At 31.1% G+C, this 23,065-nt stretch overlaps 1 protein-coding gene across 1 annotated transcript; it reads left to right on the forward strand.

Moving 5' to 3' along the window:
• The first annotated feature begins 6,115 nt into the window (after positions 1 to 6,115).
• LOC125831031 (ABC transporter G family member 1-like) lies at positions 6,116 to 9,888 on the forward strand. Its single transcript, XM_049510221.1, has 9 exons — positions 6,116 to 6,679; positions 7,457 to 7,536; positions 7,623 to 8,087; positions 8,191 to 8,277; positions 8,358 to 8,483; positions 8,558 to 8,752; positions 8,830 to 8,916; positions 9,012 to 9,270; positions 9,397 to 9,888. Exons 1-9 carry the CDS (start codon positions 6,172 to 6,174, stop codon positions 9,795 to 9,797), a joined length of 2,208 nt encoding a protein of 735 aa, XP_049366178.1. The 5' UTR covers positions 6,116 to 6,171; the 3' UTR covers positions 9,798 to 9,888.
• Positions 9,889 to 23,065: the final 13,177 nt, after the last annotated feature.

The raw sequence follows: 23,065 nt of genomic DNA on the forward strand, positions 1-23,065 counted from the left end.
CAACGTAAAAGCTAATTTGTCAGTCATTCTCTATGTCCCGCCCTCTATCACACGCGTCACATTAGGAGTTAGTGTTAGAACCGTCCAACTATATTGTACGTGCCTTAATAAATAATAACGGCCAAAACACTGCTAATAAATGAGTTCATCAAAATTTGGAGGCTAACAAAGAGAAGCTACGCCAAACTATTTGGTCCCCAAGATATACGATGTACGTAGTAATTTTAATTCAATTGTTCGATTTTATGTTTTATTTCTAATATAAATAAAAATAAGGTTAAACTTTTAACATTGGAACATGATTTGGTTAATATCTTAATACATATTTTAAAAAAAGATATTTAGAATTTAATCCAGATGTTGAATCCGTGTATCTAGCCGTGGCTGACTTCCATTACAATATATGGGGAAAAATTTAAAGACAAAAAGTGAAAATTAAAATAACACAAAAAATAACTATGGAACAGGTAGGCCCAATAAAGCATTTTTTTATTGATTTTTTAAATTTTATTTTAATGGCTCAAACTTGAGATATCTGATAACAAGATCTCAATCATCGTACTATTTCTCTTGACAGTCACGAAATTTTAATAGCTTGATCAAAATCCTACATATATGATCCATGGTTGAATTTTCTTACTTTGGGAGAAGAAGAAATTAGATTCATTGAGCACTAAAAGAATATGCCTAAAATTTTGGGGGACTTTTTTCCCACTTGGCACAATAACTTAGAAACTAATTATTGCTTCTAATAACATGATTAAATCAGAAATTAATATACATTTACTAATCACTAGTATAATTATTCTTCTCCACTATGTATATAATTCTCATAGTTGAATATTCTAACATTATTACTTTTTATTTTCAACATGATAATATATACTGTATTGTTTATTTTAGAAGGACCACAAGCTATTGCACTGCAAGAGGGCATGCTTATAAAGTTTAGTCAACTAAACATTATACCAAGCGAAGCTGCTTGGTGATGTGTCGATTAATTAATTTGAATTTGCATCAGAAAATTTAGTTTTAGGGGATAAAGCGTTTCTCAGTAAACCAAATAAAAGAGTAAAACAAATTAGTCTTAACAAAAAATCTTTTTTTTACTATTGTACACCCTTAAAGTCAAATTCACAATAGGGTGTATTTGGTAGGGAGGAAAACATTTTTTTAAAGGAAAATAAGCTTTTTTAAAATAAGGAAAACGAGTTTTCAAAACTAGGGAAACAAGTTTCATAAGAACTTTCAAGTTCATTGTACACCAAAAATAATTTTTTTAGTGACAATTAATTAGCGTCAAATTTTACTGCCGCTAAATATGTTTTCTTAGTGACAATTAACACTCTTTGTAAATGTCCCTAAATTCTATAGTGACATTAGATCTAATCAAAATTAACTAATGCCGATAAAATACTTTAGCACTCTTTGTTATAATCTTCATATTTATTGCCGCTAAAAACTATTTTTTGTTGTAGTGGTGTCACCCACCATCCCAACATCCCCAACTCCCATCTCTTGACTATTCCACCCCCTCTACCCCCGACCGCTCCCTCCCACCCCATCTCACCCTCATAATGTTTTACTAGCTTACATATAAATATTTTTAAAATATTATTTTTTTACTTACTTACCAAATACGATTCGAAAATAAGTAACATTTTTACCTATTTTCCAAAAAAATATTTTTATAAAAAACATGTTTTTTTCGTTCCAAACACTAATCTTATAGTAATCATTTTAACACTGCAAGAATGAAAATATCATTCAAAAGAAAAAGAAGGCTGCTAATTATACACAATCATCAGCCCACAAGAGAAGAACAAAAAAATTCACTGTACCTTTATTAGCTTGAAATGTGCACGCTCCTTTGATGACTTAAAGTTTTAAATTAGACGCTCTAATCGTTTCAATATGATATTAGAGCAAATATAAGTCATTAATTTGAGTCTTATCATGATTTATATTCAAAAAGAATTTTCATATGTTTTTAATCGATAAAAAAGAAAGAGATATGCACGTGAGAAAACGTATTGAAGATAAAATCAAAATAAATAAAAATATGTTTTCTTTGACCGCTTATAACTAAGTCTGCAGAGATAAATGTCATCTTTCACCGTACAACATATATATTGACAAATATAATACAAGTTACATGAGACAAAAGAAATACAAGAATTCATCATAAACTAACTAATTTTACTTTAATTATTAACCTTCCTAATTTATTCAGTCTTGGAAAGTCCTACATTGGGACAAGATTCGTGTCATAGTTTAAGCTCATGACACACATATTGTATATTATAACTCACTAAATTTCACTGATTTATATGCTAGGCTACACTATGGTCGAATCTAGAAGTACACGTGTCATGAAAACTTATGTTATGATATTATAAAACTCTTTATTTCATTTCCATTCCAATATATTAATAGAATTCGCCTAAAAAAATATGTACACCCACTCTTTAAAAATGCTATAATTGCCAACGTAAAAGCTAATTTGTCAGTCATTCTCTATGTCCCGCCCTCTATCACAAGCGTCACCTTAGGAGTTAGTGTTACAACCGCCCAACTATATTGTACGTGCCTTAATAAATAATAACGGCCAAAACACTGCTAATAAATGAGTCCATCAAAATTTGGAGGCTAACAAAGAGAAGCTACGCCAAACTATTTGGTCCCCAAGATATACGATGTACGTAGTAATTTTAATTCAATTGTTCGATTTTATGTTTTATTTCTAATATAAATAAAAATAAGGTTAAACTTTTAACATTGGAACATGATTTGGTTAATATCTTAATATATATTTTAAAAAAAAGATATTTAGAATTTAATCCAGCTGTTGAATCCGTGTATCTAGCCGTGGCTGACTTCCATTACAATATATGGGGAAAAATTTAAAGACAAAAAGTGAAAATTAAAATAACACAAAAAATAACTTTGGAACAGGTAGGCCCAGTAAAGCATTTTTTTATTGATTTTTTAAATTTTATTTTAATGGCTCGAACTTGAGATATCTGATAACAAGATCTCAATCATCGTACTATTTTCTCTTAACAGTCACGAAATTTTAATAGCTTGATCAAAATCCTACATATATGATCCATGGTTGATTGGGAAATTTTTATTATTCGAATTCATATTCTTTACATTTTTTTCAGATAAGTCATAAGAATAAGAAATGTGACTCATCGTCACATGAGACATACACAACATATTGTGCAAGACTTATTTTATTATCTAGGGTATAATTTTGCATTTCATTTAGATGGATTTGAACAATTCATGTGATTATATTGTTTATAATTGACAATTGTATCCTCCTAAATTAAATATAAGAATAATTATTATTTTTTAAATGTAAATTTTAATGGATGTTACTGTTGGCCATATAAGATTTCCGATGGGAGTTCAGAAACTACATTTTTTTAATTAATAGGAAACTTTTTTTGTTTGAAATCTAGTACGTTATATATTTTATAATTTCTATATCTGCTTAAAATTTTGAATCTGCTGCTGCTTCTCATTAATGCTATTGAAAGGATCAAACTAATAAAACATAAATTAGTTCCAAAAAAAAGGAAGCTAAATGAAGATGTTAAACGCAATTCTCTTTTCATACACAATTAAGAAGATGAATTCTTTGATCAACCTAAATAATTACTACTAAAGAGGAAATAGTAAACAAAGACCAAACGCTATAGTCCAAAATTTTCTCATTTAATTGAATATAATTGTCACGACCCAAAAATGGATGTGATGGCACTCGTCGTATCCCACCAAGACAAGTCAGCCTAAAACCCAATCATCTTGATAAAGTGCGGAAATAAAGCAAAGTTCAATAGCAATTACTATTACGAAAACAAGTCAACTTAATTAAATCCCCAAAACCTGGTTGTCACGTGCACAAGCCTCTAATGTAAATACTAGAATTGAAAGAAAATACGCAAGTCTCAAATGACGTTGTCTTTCAAGTAAAAACAAAATCATAAACAGGAGTAAGAAGGTTCGCTGAGATGACAAACAGCTACCTCTCAGATCTCCACAGAAAACCTCGGAAACGAAGAGAATTGAAGGTATCACGAAGATCCGGGCTCGTAACCTACAAAAGATTGTAGAAGCAAGGGGTGAGTACCAAACCACACGGTACTCAACAAGCAAACCTCTAAACACAAGCTAAGAGTACAGAATACGGGTACTCCTTACACCCCATCCTAACCTCCATAACTACAACCTGCATAAAACCAACCCAACCTAACAATTTACAATTTACAAAGCATACAACTCAACAATAGCACTCTAACAGGTCATATATTCTCAATACACCTCAATATTCGTCAATAACCAATTTCACAGAAAGGCACTCACAAGATCAGCAACACACAAGATCAAATTCATTAATAATAAAAATGTGCAATGCAATGTCAATTATAGTGATGCATGTCTGACCTAATGATACACACCCGCTGTCTCTCAGTCCGGGACCCATGGGGGACATATCTGTCCATGCATCCATCGCGGCGCGCGATACGTTTCTCGAAATATAATATCCGTCGCGGCGCGCGACACGTCCCTCGAAATATAGTATCCATCGCGGCGCGCGATACGTCCCTCGAAATGGTACATCCTCCTTAATTTCTTATTCTTTCTCAATGCACATAACACTTGTCACAACCATGTCTCAGAATAATGCAAATGACATGTTCACACAAATAATGAGGAGATGACCATTTTCATAACATTGCACAAATCACAAGTTCAACGATGATTCAACAAGTCTTTCAAACAATTCTCAACACATTACACAAATAATTGATCACATTACTCCCAAACATATACCACAAGGAAATACACGAATTCCATATGCTTAACAAGGGTTTAGAAATCCACTTGCCTTAATCAATCAAGAATTCACTCCGGAACTTGAGCCTTCCCTTTTCGTTGAACTTCCAACTCTAAGCAATCTATTCAAATGAATGACCACAGTAAGATTCCCAAAACTAACAACACTCATATTACTATGTGTTTAGCTTTGACCCAAAAATTCACCCAAGTTTATAATCAAATTCCTAATCTTGATACCAATAACATGTCAACTCTTCAATTTTCTCCAAATTTCAAATCTAGGGTTAAGTTCCAATTTCTCCATATATCAACCTAATGGTATTCATATAAGTTTATACCATTATATTTAATTACTTATTTCAGTATAGAAAAACTTTGAATTATAATATAATAAGTATACGGATAAAGAACAAAATATCCAAGACGAATAAAGTTTGTGAATCCTTAATTCATTCGCTGGAAGTTACAACATGAAATCATCAATTCACCACCAATATTCCTTCCAATCATTTAGGCCATTATTACCTAATCATTAAACTAAGGTCTTGCCAATCATTATTAACCACTATTTAACTATTAAAAATTGAATCCTATCTAATAATATACACAACAACAACAATCTCCTGCCATCCCACTATCATATTACTTCATTAACGTCAATGTAATATGTTTGTTCTCTCGCCTAAGCCTTTAATTGTAAAATCACTAGATTTGGAGATACAATTCTCACCTGAATGCTCTTGTCGACGGCGCAGGTGAGTATTCCAACCCTTTCTATTTCTTTTTCTCGGCTGCGCAAGTGAACTGCTGTTGTTCACAACAATCAGCAACATTTACCCTTTTATTTCTTTTTTTTTTCCTTTTATTATTTATTTATTTATTTTCCTTTTCTATTATTATTAGCAACAAAAATAATCTTTTATTAAATCTGAAAATCATTCCACTCATTCTTGTAAGTCATAACTTATTTAGAAAAACTACTAAAAAGGGCTAATAAAAAAAACTAATGATTAAAATACATAAAACGACTAAGAGGGTCGTTACAATAATATACACATTTGTTCCTAAGCTTAATTGCTTGCCTTGTTGGAAAGTCAATCAAGTCTATTTTATTTGTTAAGCACTAAAGTATTTTATACAACTAGCTAAGATCACTACTCTAATTAAATTTCCCAACACCTTCCTTATTGTCACTATAAATATATACCATCTTTCCCTTCTCTTCCATGCATTAATTCTCCTTTTCTTTTATCTTTCTCTCTTATATTTCGAATTTTGATTAACTAGCACAAAATCACATACAGATTAATCGAGTATCAGATGGAATCACAATCTAATTATGTTCCGAGATGGACACCTAGTCCCATTCGATCACCTCATCGACGTAACGAATCGGAGACAAATGAAAGTGTTAGCTCTGAAGAAGACATTTCTTTTAGCCACATTAATAATCCAACAAAAAATTTCCCATTTACACCAAGTATTGGTTCAATTGAAGCACCATCTCTAAGGGTTGATTCTGAAATAAAAAGGTCAATAGAGATGGAAAGTACTAATTATTATGAGCCACCTAAACAAATTAGTGTTACTAATCCTATGATTAGTAATACTAATTTTGGTTATGATGATGATGTGGCTTTGGGTGGAAAGTTGATTAATGAAGGAATTTATTTAACATGGAAAGATTTATGGGTAACTGTGCCTGATAAAAAAAGTGGGAGAAGAGCTATTTTGCAAGGGCTTACTGGTTATGTACAACCTGGTGAAGTTTTGGCAATTATGGGTCCTTCTGGTTGTGGCAAATCAACACTTCTTGATACTCTAGCAGGTATTTTTTTTCTCTCAATTTAATCATTTGATATTCGAAATTTACAATGTATAGACCTAGGAATTAATTAGGAGGGTTAAAAAACTCTCTTGTCTTGAAGTTCGAACTGATATTCTAGTTAGAGGTAAAATAAAATAAAATGAAGCATCCCCTATGTTGATTATTTTGATGCTATAGGAGTTGATTGATGTAGTCCATAAAATGATTTTTAAAAGAAGATAGTCGAATTTATTGATGATGAATATTTCTTTTAAATTCAATTTATCTATCTTACTTTTCTATTTTATTTTATTTTATTTTTGTAAATGTTTAAAAGTGTAATAATAGGTTAAATTTAGGAGATTTTGCTTTAAATTATTGTTTTATATAAATGGCTTATGAACTACTCCACATACTATATAAAGGATGATTAAGGGTCCACATATTTTGACTTCAAACATCAACTGCTTGAGAATCTTCCATTAATTGTTGTTTGGTATAAAAGAATGTTTTAAGTCTACTAGAAAGAGACCTTTTTTTCACATTTGGTATTTGGTTCCATTTTGGGTTTCTAATTAATCAGAATTCACATTACATAAACGTATAATAAAAAGAAAAACGTTTTGTGACAAAATTTCTTACTTTGTTTTCTTAGAATCAAAATTTTAATTAAAAAAAAATGGATACTATTTATCTCATCAGCATAGTAGAAATAGGCCCCACTAAATAATATTGAAGTTTTAATTTTGTTAATAAAAATAAAAATTTGTTAATGTGATGGACATAATATAATTGCAGGGAGATTGGATTCGAACACAAGACAAAGAGGAGAAATCCTCATCAATGGTCGTAGACAATCACTTGCTTTTGGCACTTCGGTACGATAATTAATATCTGACCTTTTTTTTCAAGTTTAATCTTTATACACAGTCAACATGACTTCTTTTTTTTTTTTTCCTAAAAGGCATACGTGACGCAAGATGACATATTGATGACAACCCTAACAGTAAAAGAAGCAATTTACTATTCAGCCCAACTCCAATTACCGGATTCGATGTCGAGATCAGAGAAGAGAGATAGGGCTGAACAAACCATAAGAGAAATGGGTTTACAAGATGCAATGAACACAAGAATTGGTGGATGGAGTGTTAAAGGGCTAAGTGGTGGACAAAAAAGAAGAGTTAGTATTTGTATTGAAATATTAAAAAGGCCCAAACTATTATTTCTTGATGAACCAACAAGTGGGCTTGATAGTGCTGCTTCTTATCATGTTATGAATAAAATTGTCCAATTGGCTAAACAAGATGGAAGAACTATTGTTGCTTCAATTCATCAACCAAGTAGTGAAGTTTTTCAACTTTTTCACAATCTTTGCCTTTTGTCCTCTGGAAGAATTGTCTACTTTGGTAACATTTCTAATGCTAATGAGGTACATATCACATCCTTTTACATACAGGTGTTGAAAAAGCGGGTTGGGTAAAATATATCAACAAAAAACTAATCAAACTTTTTTTTTTATCTTGGTTTTGTAGTATTTTGCTTTGAATGGTTTCCCATGTCCAACTATGAGGAATCCATCTGATCATTATCTAAGGACAATCAACAAGGACTTTGATATTGTAAGTAAAAAAAATATATTTGCTTTGTCATTATTAATTAAAATCAAATTATTAATGTCTATTTGATTTTAATTAATTAGGATATTGAAAAAGGAGTTGGTGGAAAAGCTACTGCTACAGAAGCAATTGATATTCTTGTTAAGTCATACAAGACTTCACAGGGTTGTCAACAAGTTCAACGTAAAGTTTCAGAAATTTGCCAACAGGTTTGTATAATATTAATTATTTTTTGAAAAAAAATATTAATTTGTGATCTAATGAATATTTAATTTGTGTATAGAGTGGAGGAGAAGATGCAAAGAAAGGAAGTCAAGCAGGTTTCATTACTCAATGTATGGTTCTCACAAGGAGGTCTTTCGTGAACATGTATCGCGATCTTGGTTATTACTGGCTACGTTTTGCAATTTATATTGCTTTGTGTTTGTGTGTTGGCACTATTTTTCATGACATTGGACATGACTATGGCTCCATTCAGGTAAATATTGTTATTCATTGTTAAATAGAATTAGCGATGATTTTTTGTTAATCCTGTATTTTTTTAACGTTTTTCAGGCTAGAGGTTCAATGTTGATGTTTGTTGCTGCCTTCTTGACTTTTATGGCTATTGGTGGATTCCCTTCATTTGTTGAAGATATGAAAGTATATATATGACACTTATTAACTATCTCTATATAATAAATAATTTGTCCATTTATACAATGATACTTATATATTATGTGTCTTTTTTTCTCTAGATTTTCACTCGAGAAAGATTAAATGGACACTATGGTGTAGCTGCATATGTGGTGGGAAATACATTTTCTTCCATTCCTTACCTTTTATTAATCTCAGTTATACCTGGCGCTATCGCTTATTACCTCGTCGGATTACAAAAAGGGTTCGATCACTTCGCGTATTTTTCACTAGTACTTTTTGCGACCATGATGTTAGTCGAGAGTCTCATGATGATTGTAGCAAGCATTGTCCCCGACTTCCTCATGGGAATCATAACAGGTAAGGATGTCACATGAATAAGTTAAGCTAAATTTCAATACGTAAAAATAGTTTTGCAGGGGGGGGGGGGGTTTGAGGGGGATATTTAATTTTCATGTACTAATTTTGTGATCGTTTAATAATTAGGAGCTGGAATTCAAGGTGTTATGATGCTTAATGGAGGTTTTTTCAGATTGCCTAATGATCTTCCTAAGCCATTTTGGAAGTACCCAATGTATTACATTGCATTTCACAAATATGCAAATCAAGGATTTTACAAGAATGAATTCTTGGGATTAAATTTCCCTAATGAACAAATTAGAGGGCCAGCCATAATTAGTGGTGAAGAAATATTGAGAAATGTATGGCAAGTACAAATGGGATATTCAAAATGGGTGGATGTTGCTATAATATTTGGAATGGTAATACTCTATAGGTTCATGTTTTTGGGAATAATTAAAACTGTGGAGAAAGTTAAACCTATGATTAGAGCATTTATGGCTCGTTCTTCTAAAAATCCAACTCATGCTGAAGATCTAGACTCTTGATTGTGTTACTTATTATATTTTGTTGTTGATGTAAAATGTGTACCAAAGTTTATTATTAATTGTTGTATTCAAGACCAACGTGAGGTTGGTCATTTAATTAAAAGTTGGAATAATTTTTTTTTCCCGCTAATTGTATGGTTGATTGAAATTGTGTAAACTATATATAATGTTTATTTAACAATTATTATGGTTGATTAATTTGAGGCTTGTTGTCACATCTCAAGTGTTAGTTAGTTTGAACTTTCTCAGTATCAAATTATCTCTCATATTTTTTATTTTTTAAACGATTTTTTAAAGAAAATGCTAATTAATAGGGTTTTTTTTCCTTCCTATTCTATCCTTATTTATGTCTTAAGATATATTATGTTTTTTTCATCAAATATTTATTTTATTTTATTAAGGTGTTTGTAGATTTTAAGAACAATTACTATTAAGAATAAAATAAAATAAAAATATTTTGAATATTTAAAATAACAAATAATTTTTTTAAGGAAAAAACAAAAGTTACGACAAATATTTTGAGACGGAAAGAGTTTGTATTTACCAAGTAGCAACGTACCACGTACGCTGTTTTTCAACATAAATAAGTTGACTTACTATTTTCATGTTGAAATATACTCCATTTTCCCCTAATTACTTGTCCATTTTGACAAATCAAGAAAGGACAATTTTTTTTACCTATTATACCCTCAATTAAATGACTAATTACTTTGAAAAATGTAGAACTTTTTATCCACTTTATAATTAATAGGGATAAAATAGTAAACTCACTATGTCATTACTTGTTTTCTTAATAAGTGTGTCAATTCAAAAGTGGACAAGTAATTAGGGACAGAGGGAGTAGTACTTATATAAATTCTCAAACTTCCACACTCGTCAATATTTTCTAGGTTTAAGTACTACTTTCTCAGTCTCAAATTATCTGTCGCGTTCTTTTTTACATGTTCCTTAAAAAAATATTAATTAATTTAATTAATAGAGCTTTTAATATTAATTTTACCCTCATTTATATATCTTATGATATAATCTCTTTTCATTAAATATTTATTCAATTGAGATGTTTATACTTATCAAAAACAAGAATTACTAAAGATAATGAAAATAATATCTTGAACTTTTAAAATGACAAATAATTTGAAATAGAAAATTCACTACAAATAAGTATAGTTGTTCACTATACTAAAAATAGTTGTCCAACCATACTTGTTTAATTTAGAAAATCAAGAAATAATTGATTTTGTGTTTATTTTACCCTTGCTATTAAATACTATGATTTATCATCTAACACATTTCTCAAAACATTAAATTTAATAAAATCAAAGGATAATATAATAATATTACTCCTATTATTTATTGTATCTTAAGGGGTGTGTCAAGTCAATAGTGAACAACTATTGTTGGACATAGAGAGTAATTACTCCCTCTATCTAACAATAGTTGTCCACTATACTATTTTGAAATGTCCAACAATACTTGTCGACTTTATGAAATTAATGGATAATTTTACACTTAATTTCTAATTTATCCTTATCATTAATTATAGTAATTTCTCTATTATATTTTTCAAGACATTATATTTATTATATTTAAAATATGATATAATTAAATTACCTTTCTATTTATAATTTATTAAGAAATGTACAAAGTCAATAGTAAACAATTATCGTTCGACTGCGGAGTATCAAGTTGCAACGTTGTGGATATTGTCCTTATCATTCATTGACCAAGAGTTTTTCTCTTAAATTCCATTAATGTGGACGCCTTAAGAGTACATTTTCTCGGTGAATTATCTGACTAGTGTCCATATTTTTCAACATTGGTCACTACGTACTATGATGACCATTTATATTTTTTCAATTTTTTTTTTTGGAATAAAGTGAAGTTGATGGGAATTGAATAATAAGTTGACTTGAGACTATTTTCATGTTGGAAAATATTTTTTTTTTTTTTTTTACCGTGGTTTTCGGGCGTCGCTTTGCGAACCCGACTAGCTGTACCCACCGGGTCCCGCTGTTTCAAGGCGGGTCCACCACGGTTAGTTCCATGGGGCCCTGGAGACGCGGCCGGTTTGTAATGCCTCCAGTGGCCCTGCTGGGGCTCGAACCGGCGACCTGAAGGACTTTGTCCCAGGCCTTTACCAGCTGAGCTACCCCTCAGGGTTGTTGGAAAATATATAAAATGTGTTGGAATAACTTGGTCGTCTTTGTTTTGATGAGAGAATAAAACCATCAAATGTTGTTAGCGATAAATATTTTTTAATTTTTAATTAGAGTTTTTTAATTGAGCTCTATGTATGAAATCATTTTTGATAGGGAGTACTTTATTTTATCTCTCAAATGGGACCTTCCAGCGTGAATCTGAATTAGTCAAACCCAAATACAAACACAAAATACTGAATGAGAAATTTAAAATAAAAAATGAAAAATCGAATATATTTACTTTTGGTTTAGAGTAATACAACAACATATTTAATATAATCTCACAAAGGGGGAATGAAGAAAATAAAGTGTACGCAAATCTTACTCCTACATCAAAGCCTGAAGGTAGCTATGAACTGTTGGTTGAACTATTGGTTTAGGGAGGAAAAAGTGTGTGCAGACCTTACACTACAACAAATAAAGGATTTTGCAGTAATAGTATAATTGTGTTATATTAAATTTAGCAGCAATAATAAATATGGACATTTATAAATAACATTCTATATAAATATCCACTAAAAGTTTTAACGATTTTAAATGCAATAATATTAACTCAATCACCACTAAATATTTTTACGATAATATATTAAAAGAAAAAATTATTATCACTTTTTTTATAAAGTGACAAACTATTGTCCACATTTTTCAACAATATCGATCACTACAATACGAACTATATATATGATGACCATTAACATTTTATGGAATATATTAAAGTAAATGATTAATTGAGTAAGTTGACTTGACTCAAGTAATGTTGGAATAACTTGACCGTCGTTGTTTTGCACGCTGAGAGTAAATATTCGTTTATTTTTAATTAGAACTTTTAAGTTTGAGTCTTGAGTACGAAATTATTTTAGATAATTAAAAAGTAAAATTTTACCATTCAAAGGAATTATTTTTTTATGCAAATCAGAATTAGTAAGAAATACTCGGTGTCTATCTAAATAGGGATATATTAAGTAAATGATTAATTGAATAAGTTGACTTGACTCAAAGTACTATTTTCATGTTGAAATATTTATAAAAAAAATGTTGGAATAACTTGACCGTCGTTGTTTTGCACGCTGAGAGAATAGAACACCGAATATACTATTTTAATTTGTGGTCGAATAATAAATATTCGTTTATTTCTAATTAGAATTTTTAAGTTCGAGTCTTTAGTAAAAAATACTCGGTGTCTATCTAAATTGAATGAACTGTTTATTAGTGAGATGACTAAATCCAAATACATTTAAGGGAAAATTACTTATATACACATATTTACTTACCTTAATATTCATTTATCCCTATCTTTTTAAAAAAATTCAAAAATCTCTTAATTCTCCCAATTCATAAAATCTTTCAGATACATAAATATTTCACTCCTATTTTCAGCCTACACCTACGTTTCCCACTCCCCATTTCACTCTCCGTTTTATCCCTAAATTCTCTCCACTTCTTTAGCAGTTACAAATTCAAATTCATTTTGATTTTCAGAAGATCTCTCTCAAGTTTATCAATTAATCTGTTTTTGAATTTCAAATCATTTCTATTTCCAATTAATGATTTCAAACTATTCAAGAGGTAGATTTCTTTCCATTACTTCAATTTCGATTTCTTTTATTATTATTTTTTAATTTTTTCATCTTAAAAAATAATAATAAAATTACCTCCGCCCCCTGCCCTCATTGAAATCTTATTGAACCTTTGCAATTTTAGTTAATCATATTGTCGTTGAAAATTTTTCTTGAAAAATATTTATTTTCTTTTAATGTTTCTACTATTGAAAAACGTCCAAAAAAAAGAAGAAAAAAGTTGGATCTACGGCTACCATAGCACGACCATCACTATCAAAGATACATATTTTTAATGTATCTCATTTATTTTGAGTCTTAAATTAGTCTTTGTTAGTGTTATCATTGATCTAATACATCACTGCTACAATAACATTTGTTTTATGCAATGTATAATGTTCATATGTAAGGTATTGATACATAACTCTAATGTTGTTGGATTAGTGTTTATCATGTTTAATAGAAATGTACTTGATACATAAACTTTGTGTTATTTATCACACACAAAAAAGAAGCTTATTTGAAACAATTACATGTATAATGTATTTTTTTTTAATTTTAAAATATAGTATTTCTCAAACAAAATAAGATACATAAATAATAATGTATCATACACTAATTTTTTAGTTATGATACGTAAATTCAAATTTATACTAAATATATCTGATACATAACAATACCAAACAATAATGTATCAATCTCAAACTTAAAATCTTATGGGCAACATTTTCTTATTTAATGTATCTAGTAGAAATACAACACTTATCAATTTAAATTGAAAGGATCTTCATGATCTCAAACGAAATAAGATACATAAATAATAATGTATCATGCACTAATTTTTTAGTTATGATACGTAAATTCAAATTTATACTAAATGTATCTGATACACAATAATTACCAAATACTAATGTATCGATCTCAAACCTAAAATCTAATGGGCAACACTTTCTTATTTAATGTATCTAGTAGAAATACAACACTTATCAATTTAAATTGAAAGGATCTTCATGATGTGTCTTCTCAAAATTTTCAATAATTTTGAATCAAAGTTGAAAGAATCTTCAATGAACTAGGAGAATAATTTTGACACTCAAAATTTTCAACAATTTTGAATCAAAACGGAAAGGACCTTCAATGAACTGGAGAAGAATTTTGAATGTCAAAATTTTCGACAATCTTGAATCAAAATCGAAAGGATATTCGATGAACTTACAAACTATAGTTATAACATACAAATATGATTTTTATGTTTGCTAAACCTAAAATTTACTATACAAGGAAATAACGTTAAGGATATTGATGAGTCAATAGGTTTTCATAACAACAACAATTACTCACTCCATTTCATATTAATTGATAGGGAAACTTACATAAATATACTATAATAAAAAAATATTTACCATTTATAGCAATAACATTTTTTTTCACTTGATCACTTTTAATACATTTATAATACAATTTTAATACATATTACAAAAAATAATTTATTATTCACATATAATACACGTTTTATTGATGGATAATACATTTATCACACATTTTAATACACTTATAATATAATGTGTCAACTTCTTACCAAAAAAGCATAATATATTTAAAAAAACAGTTATAATACATATATATTGCATACATAATTCACTTTTAATACATATTACAGATTTAACATAGTATTGCTAAAAATGATAATAAATAAAAAGTATCGCTAAAATTCGTAATTATTTTTTAAAAGGCACCCATCCAAGTAATTTTTCTTTAATGAAATTGTTGAGATATTTTTCATTTTTCAAATTAACTTAATTGTTCAATTTTCAAGACTATTTTTAGAATGTTTTTTCAATTTTACCCTTCATTAGTTAGTATTGGAATTAATTATTAATTAATGTTTAGTTATTTTAATCATAAATTTGACAATAATTAATAAGGGTAAAAATGGAAAGTTATGTCTAATTTAGTCTTAATCTTCTTTTCTTAAAGAGTGTGAAACACCTTAACAATTTAATTAATTTGAAATGGAGAGAGTACTATATATTTAACGTAATTTATTAGTGAAATCTATGGATGATAGGATATACACAATGTTATTTCTATCTTTATAGGATAGAAAAATTATGTCGTTTTTTGATAGACTCTCCACCTAAAAATATTTTACAAAATTGGTTGAAATAAAAAACTAAATGAAAATACAAAAGAAAAATATTAACACCAAAAATAATAAGGATAACAATGTAAAAGAAATAACAGTAGAAAATAAGGTAATGGTAAAATAATATTACTAATATATATATACTCGTTAAGAAGAGTGATAACCGATAAAGTGTTCTAAACTAGAACTATGCCCCTCACCCCCTCACTCCAATTAAAAGAAAGAAATTGCTCAACCTCCTATTAATTTTCTATCCTGATTTTCGACTTTCATACTTCTATCTAGGGTCACATCTTTGGTGTATTGATGATACACTATGTCATGCATATCTAATATCTTTTTTCAGTTCTTTTTCGGTCTACCTCTATGTAACACCCCATATTTTAGTTAGTTGAACTAGTGAGTTCTAGAGTCTTTGGAAAGAGTTTTGGTCGTATAAGGGTTAAAATCAAGATAAATGGTTCATGTACTTAGAATGACATGTTTAGGGGTTAAACGTCCGGGTACGATTCCCCAAGGACCACCCAAGGGGTCCTTGAGGAAGACCCCAAAACAGTCTAAAAGTGTGATTCACGGTTGCAAACCACGCTCAGTAGACTGATCTACTCCCCGTGGTTCATGGTCGTGGATCAGGCTTGAGTTGACCTGCAAGTTTTGAGTCTCTGACCCACACCACGAGGTGCTGCCAGTTTTTCAGTTTTAGTTTTTAAGTTAGTGTTTAAGGGTTAGTTTAGTAATTAGTTTAGGGGGTTAGGATGGGTGATTAGTTAGTTAATTTACCTCCTATAAATAGTTAATAGACCCTAAAGTAATCATTTTAACTCATTCATCTAAAGACCCCCAAATTACTCCCAAGAAATCCCCTCTCTAGAATAGAAGAAGAAAAACAGGAGAAGAGAAGAGGGCAGCAACTTAGGGCGATTTTCCCCATTGATTTAAGTTTTGTTTGGGGATTTGATTGAAGGTATGTGAAGCTTATTCATCCATGGGTTCTTTCACCCATGAACCCCCATAGATTCCCCCAATTGTGAACTCAAAAACCCAATTCTAGATAGGGTTGTGATTGCATTGTGGGTAGGGCTTGGGTGTGATTCTAATCTAGTGGATATCACCCAATTATGATTAAATTGTCTTTGTTTAATGATATTATGATGAATTCATGTTGTTTTATTAGGAAAAAATATTTTGACTGATTTTAAGAGTCGCCACTTAATTTTTAAGAAAAATCAAGAAAACTATTCATTTTCACGAGACTAAAACAGGAATCTAGTGAAAACTTGAAAAAGGGTTCGAGGTTCCTATTAATATTCTAGGAAGGTTTTTAAAGCACCTAGAATATCCGCTAATGCGGTTATCCAACAATTAATTTATTTGGCTAAAAGTACTTTAACTTAATTTGAATAAAATGATTGAACTATTTTATAGTTGAGACAGTTATAAAAAGGAAAAAAAGGGAAATATTGACCTATGATCTAAGTGAGATACTTCTCGAAATTTATGCTTTTAAGTCTTTCGAAAGATGATCGATTTAGTTAAATTATTAAAACGAAATGAGCGTCTTTCGGGGATTCGAACTCTTCGACCCTAAGATTAACGACAATATTAATAAGCAAGACAAACATAGTAATGTAAAGAGGGAAAGAGAGCTGGACCCAAATTTGGTTTCTGTCCGCCTGGACCAGTGTTTGGGCCCATTTTTGTTTTGGGCCTCCGGCCCATTTGAGTTACACCTGTCCTAGACTAACACAAAGTAATCATTCTTTCTTTTGGGCCTTAGGCCCAATTTTCCACCTGCCCTAAAACTAGCAAAGTAATAGCAAAATTTAATAACAAGGGCTTAGGCCCAAAATAACAAAATACAAAAAATGAAAGGTGGGCCTTTGACCCAATCTTTCCAAATTATTGATCTGTTGCTTCTTTCAATCTCGGGACCTGTTCGTCGATTTTTATAGCTGACTGACTCGGAAGGGAAAGATTTGAGCCTTTATGGCTCTCTCGAAATGCAAAGACGGAGTCCGTGGGGACTCGGGCAGTGAGTTCATACAAAGGAAAGAAAAGAATAATCAGCAACATTATAGAAAGGGATTAACACAACTCTATAATTTCAATGGAGTAGAGGGATGACAACTTGCACCATAATTGCTTTTTTGAATATACGGCTAGCCATTTTTATAAAGAAACAATATAAAATAATAATAATAATAATAATACTAATACTTTCGAAGTGCAGCGAACGAGACGGAAACGAGCGAGAGGATGACGACTTCTACCACCAAAACGAGGTTACGAGAACTCTCTATGAATGAGCAAGGAAATCGCACTATAGTCTCCCTGACTTTTGTTTCAAATGTGCTCAGTATGTATATATTTTCTTTTTGCTTAAATTGTTGTAAGTATTCTTTTCTCTAAGAGTTTTCCCAACCCAAAAAATCCCCCCTCGTACTGAAAATGTAAAGCATTATATATCGGGGAACTAGGGTTCGATTTCGAGGGGAAAGGATTGAAATCAAATCGGGTTCAAGGCCCATTCCAAATTCAAAAATCGAAAATTGAAAATCTTTCATAAGTTTAGGGAAACACCCTTTTTCTGAAGCTTCGTCTCCATTCCGAAAGAGGAAATGGGGACAGACGCGTGCTGCTTTTTCTCTGCTCAAAATGTACGACGGAGAGGGACATGAAGAAGAAGACAAGGAATCGTACTGTGCGCGTTCCTCACTGTTGCTCTCTGTGTAAACTCCGTGTATTGCTCCGTCAACTTGTGAACGTTAGAGCATCGTCGTAGTCATTCTGCAATTGACGCCACTCGTTCTGTTTTTCACGCCGCCTGTGATTGCTGCTGCGACTTTGGCCTTAGCGTGGAGTGTTGTTGATGGGTTTAATTGATGGGAAAAAGAAGTGGGCCGGGTCAGGGGTTGTTGGGCTAGTCTGGATGGGATGAAGAGTGTGGGCTGCTGAAAAAACATGGGTTGGGGGGGCTTATCTATGTATTGCTAAATATTGGTTAAAGATGACCCATTTAAGAATTAACCAACTTAGATTAAAATAAGATAGCCAAATTGCCTTACTAATTTGCAAATTCGGCTAAAACCTAGATAAGATGAATTAATATAATTAATTTACGAGCTTCTTAATCTTAACGAAATAAAAATAATTAACTTACTTATGAAATAATTAAGTCGAATATACAAACCAATATCAAATGAGCTAATTAGCAAGCACTTAAAAAGTAGACTCTTTTGAAATGATATATATATATATTTTTTTTTTAAAGTTCGTGAGATGTAATAATTGTATACAAAATTATATAAGCATATATATATATATTGTTTTAAAATTATAAAAAATGACTAAGATTGCTTCAAAAAAAAAAAAAAAAGAAGATGAATTATTATTATTATTATTTTATATATATATATATATATATATTGTAAAACTAATCATTCCAAGTCATTGAAAATTAAGAAGCTTGAAAGTTAATTTTTATCGGGGAGGGTCAAAATTGGGTGTCAACACATGTGATTTCTATGATGAATCCTAATCTAAATTGATGAATGTGATTATTGTGGGTTGATGCCATTAGAGGTAAAATAGAAGGCTCTAAAGTGATCTTCCTATTTCAATGTCTTGAATACTAATTGATCTTAGTTAGGATCATCTAATCATGAATTGAACTAGACTTAATTGAATAGGAATGATCTTGACTTGTAAAGTTGGAATTGAACCTTTATGATCAAGTATGACTAGAATCACCTTCTAAGGAACAATGTGATTGAATAACTTGTAATTTATACATGGATCATGATAGAATGAAATTAAGCTGGAAAGTAGGGCTTGTAGCCATCATTGTTAGGGCTTTGGGGGTAAAGTCAATATGATGTGATCTTGTGGTGTAATTATCTTCCTCTTATACACTTAGACATGAATATCCTAGGAGATTCAAGTTCTCTCACATAGAAGGATTCTAGGTTGACCTACTAACCTAAAATGAATCAAAACATGTTAGACTGGAATAGCTTGAAGTTGTGATATATGATCCCTTCATGTATAGCTTGGCTTAGTATGATAAGACTAAGGTTGATAGCTTAGGATGATGAGTTATTCTCTCCTAAGGGATAGCTTGACTTAGCATTGTAGGATGCATGTCATGGTAGCATGAGTTAGTAGTAGTCATGGTAGCCTAGGATTGATGATTTATACTCTTCTATGGGTAAGCTTGAACTAGCATTGTTAGGATGCATTCATGGTAGCTTGACTTGGTTTGACCAAGACTATTTCATGGTAGCTTTGGGATAGAAGACTTGGACTCTCCTAAGGATAGCTTGAGTTAGGATTAGTCATGGTAGCTTAGGGTTGAGAATCACACTCCCCTATGGATAGCTTGCATTTGTCATCTAGTACACTTGTAAGGATAGCATGACTTAGTTGGTTTAGGACTATTTCATGGTAGCTAGGATATGACACTTGTACCTTTCCTAGAGTAGCTTGGACTTGCATGTTAGTGTGTATTCCAAGGTAGTTAGATTAGCTTAACCTAGTTATGTTAGTAAGATGATAGCATGGTCTAGCCTATTGGGGGTTATTCCTTGGTAGCCTTGAATGGAGGTAAATAGAATAGAGGGATTAGTCCCCAACTAGTGAACCTTCATGATAGTTTAAATGGGTACTTAGTGTGGGTAGTAGTATGGGATGCTATCCATACATTGCATAAGTATGACTTAAGGCAAGGTATGAAGGGTTCCCACACATAGTATGACTTAGCTTGGGTTGTTGCCATAGTTGCCTTCCAAGATATGATTGGCCAAGGTGGTAGGTTCCTTTGTCTATATGAAGTAAGCTTATAGTAAGACCAAAAGTAGGGTGAATATGACTAAGATGATTTCATGGCTTATGCTTAGTGTGAAGGGTAGTATGGGATGCCTTTCATGCATTGCACAAGTGTGTCTTGAGGTTCCTTAGAAGTATGGTGCCCTTATGGTAGAAAGACTTATGACTTAACCAGAGGCGTATCTAGGATTTCTGTTAGATGGGTGCACGATTACGAAAAAATATATTTTAAATATAAATTTGATCAATTTGACTTTTAGTTCGTATATGAACCATTAAATTTTAAAAATTATAGGTTCAAAATGTATAATACTACTAGTTTTAAATTTTAATATACACATTTGATTTAATTATATAAATTTTTTTTAGGAATTTTCAATGTAACACACTTGAAAATTTTGAAAGATTAAAGGAAAAACAAAAGCAAAATTAGTTGAAACGTCAAAAGTGTAACCGATAACCACTTGGAAAGGTGTTACTCACAGAGACAATATAGATATAAGATTTAAATTTATATCCTTACTTAGAGAGGTGCACCCAATTATCATCGCATTATTATATGATATACTTTGAACATGGGTTCACACATCTATATTTAAATATTTTTTTAAAAATATAACACTACTATATATGATCTAGAGAGGGGAGCATGGGTTTACGAGAACCCACGGCACCCCCTCTAGATACGCCTCTGGACTTAACCATGCACATAGACTATGATTAAGATGACTAAAAAAGGGATACTTGGCTTGGGTGGTATTATGGGATGCTATTCTTTAGGGCTGGACGTTCGGTATTTCGGTTCGGTTTCGAGTTTTTTTTCGGTTTTTTCGATTTTCGGGTTTTTTTTTTTGGTTTTTTCGATTTTCGGGTTTTTTTTTTTGGTTTTTTCGATTTTCGGGTTTTTTTTTTGGTTTTTTCGATTTTCGGTTCTTGTACAACGTGTACCGAACACCGAACCGAAATAATTCAGTTCGGTTCGGTTTTTGTTAATTCGATTTTTTGTTATGGGCCTGCTTAGTGGGATTTTTAAAATTTTGTAATTTTTTTGTTTATTTTATTTATGTTTATTTCTTTTTGCTTATTTTACTCTGTTTTTCAAATTATTGTATGATTCAAAATAATAAATTATCGTTAACATTGAAATTTAGCATTGTTATAACATTGAAATTTACCAGTTGTTGTGCCACGGCTGCCTGCTGGTCGATTGGCAGCTGCTGTGTGCTGCTGGTCGCCGGAACGATCGATGCTGCTATAGTCTGTAGACGACTAGACGTGGGAAGTGGGAACGGTAATTTTTGCCTTTTGGGATGTGGGTTTGTAAAGTAGAAAAGTTTGAAAAGACAAACTTTTGTTTTTAATTTTAAATTATAATATTTATTTTTAAATATTAATAATTAATATAATATTAATATATATTATAATTTAATATATTTCGGTTAATCGAAATACCGAATTACACAAAAATTACATACCGAAAACCGAACCGAAATACTGAAAAATACAAAACCATATACCGAATACCAAACCGAAAACTGAAATACCGAAACCGAATTACCAAAATAATTCGGTTCGATTCGATTTTTTGGTTTTTCGGTGTTTATGCCCACCCCTACTATTCTTGCTTTGCACTTGTATACCTTTGAGGTTACTTGAGAATGGTGCTATTATGGTAATGATGACTAAGTGTCAATTATGTTGATATGATTATGACTTATCTCCTATGCTCATTAAATATATCTTATGTGACTTGTGTTTATATGATGCTTATATTGGAGACCATGCTATGACTATGATGATTATATTGTGATTATGTTATTGTCTCTTATGCTTATGTCTTATGTTGACTAACCATTTGAGATGCTCTTATGATGTTGTGTTAGCTTTCATACTTAGTACGTTTTCTACTAACGCATTTTGCCTGCATTCTAACCAAATGTAGGGTTGGAGACTTGAGTTGCTTTGGAGGCTAGAGTTTCAAGGATTTAGAAGAATTGAGAATTGGTGAGTCCTCATAGCTTCGAGGACGAACCCTTTATTTCCTTATGTCATTTCTTTATGTTTTTAGACTTTGTATGGGCTGCGTCCCAAAGACTTTTATTCATGAGTTTAAATAGATGGTTTGAGACAAAAGTTCTAGTACAGACTTCCGCTTGATTTTATGAAATAAGACTTCAATTGTAAAAGTTTTCAATTTTCCCGTATTTTCTATCATCTTATGTTAAGAATGTGCTAAGAGCTTGTATGCGTCCCTTCAGGGTCAACTACGCCATGTTACGACTAGGGGGTGCTCTCGGGTCATGACACTCTATTTCTCCTTAGTCTTAATATTGCTAACTTCTCACACCTTATCACTGAGACATTTACGCTCCTCTCCTTAACACCAACTTTCATTCTTGACAAATTTTCTAGGCATCAAACTGCACACATCTTCAAACATGGTAGTTTCACGTGCATAAATTTTTTGGGCATAACCCCTTCGATTAAATTTATTAGCTTCCTTTTCTCAAATAGAAAACACGTAAAAATGTTTTGTGGCTTGCT

Source organism: Solanum verrucosum, unplaced genomic scaffold (assembly GCF_900185275.1).
Source record: "Solanum verrucosum unplaced genomic scaffold, falcon-dt-bn FXZP01000049.1, whole genome shotgun sequence".
NCBI classification, from domain to species: domain Eukaryota; kingdom Viridiplantae; phylum Streptophyta; class Magnoliopsida; order Solanales; family Solanaceae; genus Solanum; species Solanum verrucosum.

Coding starts and splice junctions, on each gene's coding strand:
- LOC125831031 (XM_049510221.1), top strand. CDS start 6,172: ATGGAATCACAATCTAATTATGTTCCGAGATGGACACCTAGTCCCATT. Junction 7,537..7,622: donor CACTTGCTTTTGGCACTTCG/GTACGATAATTA, acceptor TTTTCCTAAAAG/GCATACGTGACGCAAGATGA. Junction 8,917..9,011: donor CATTTGTTGAAGATATGAAA/GTATATATATGA, acceptor TTTTTTCTCTAG/ATTTTCACTCGAGAAAGATT.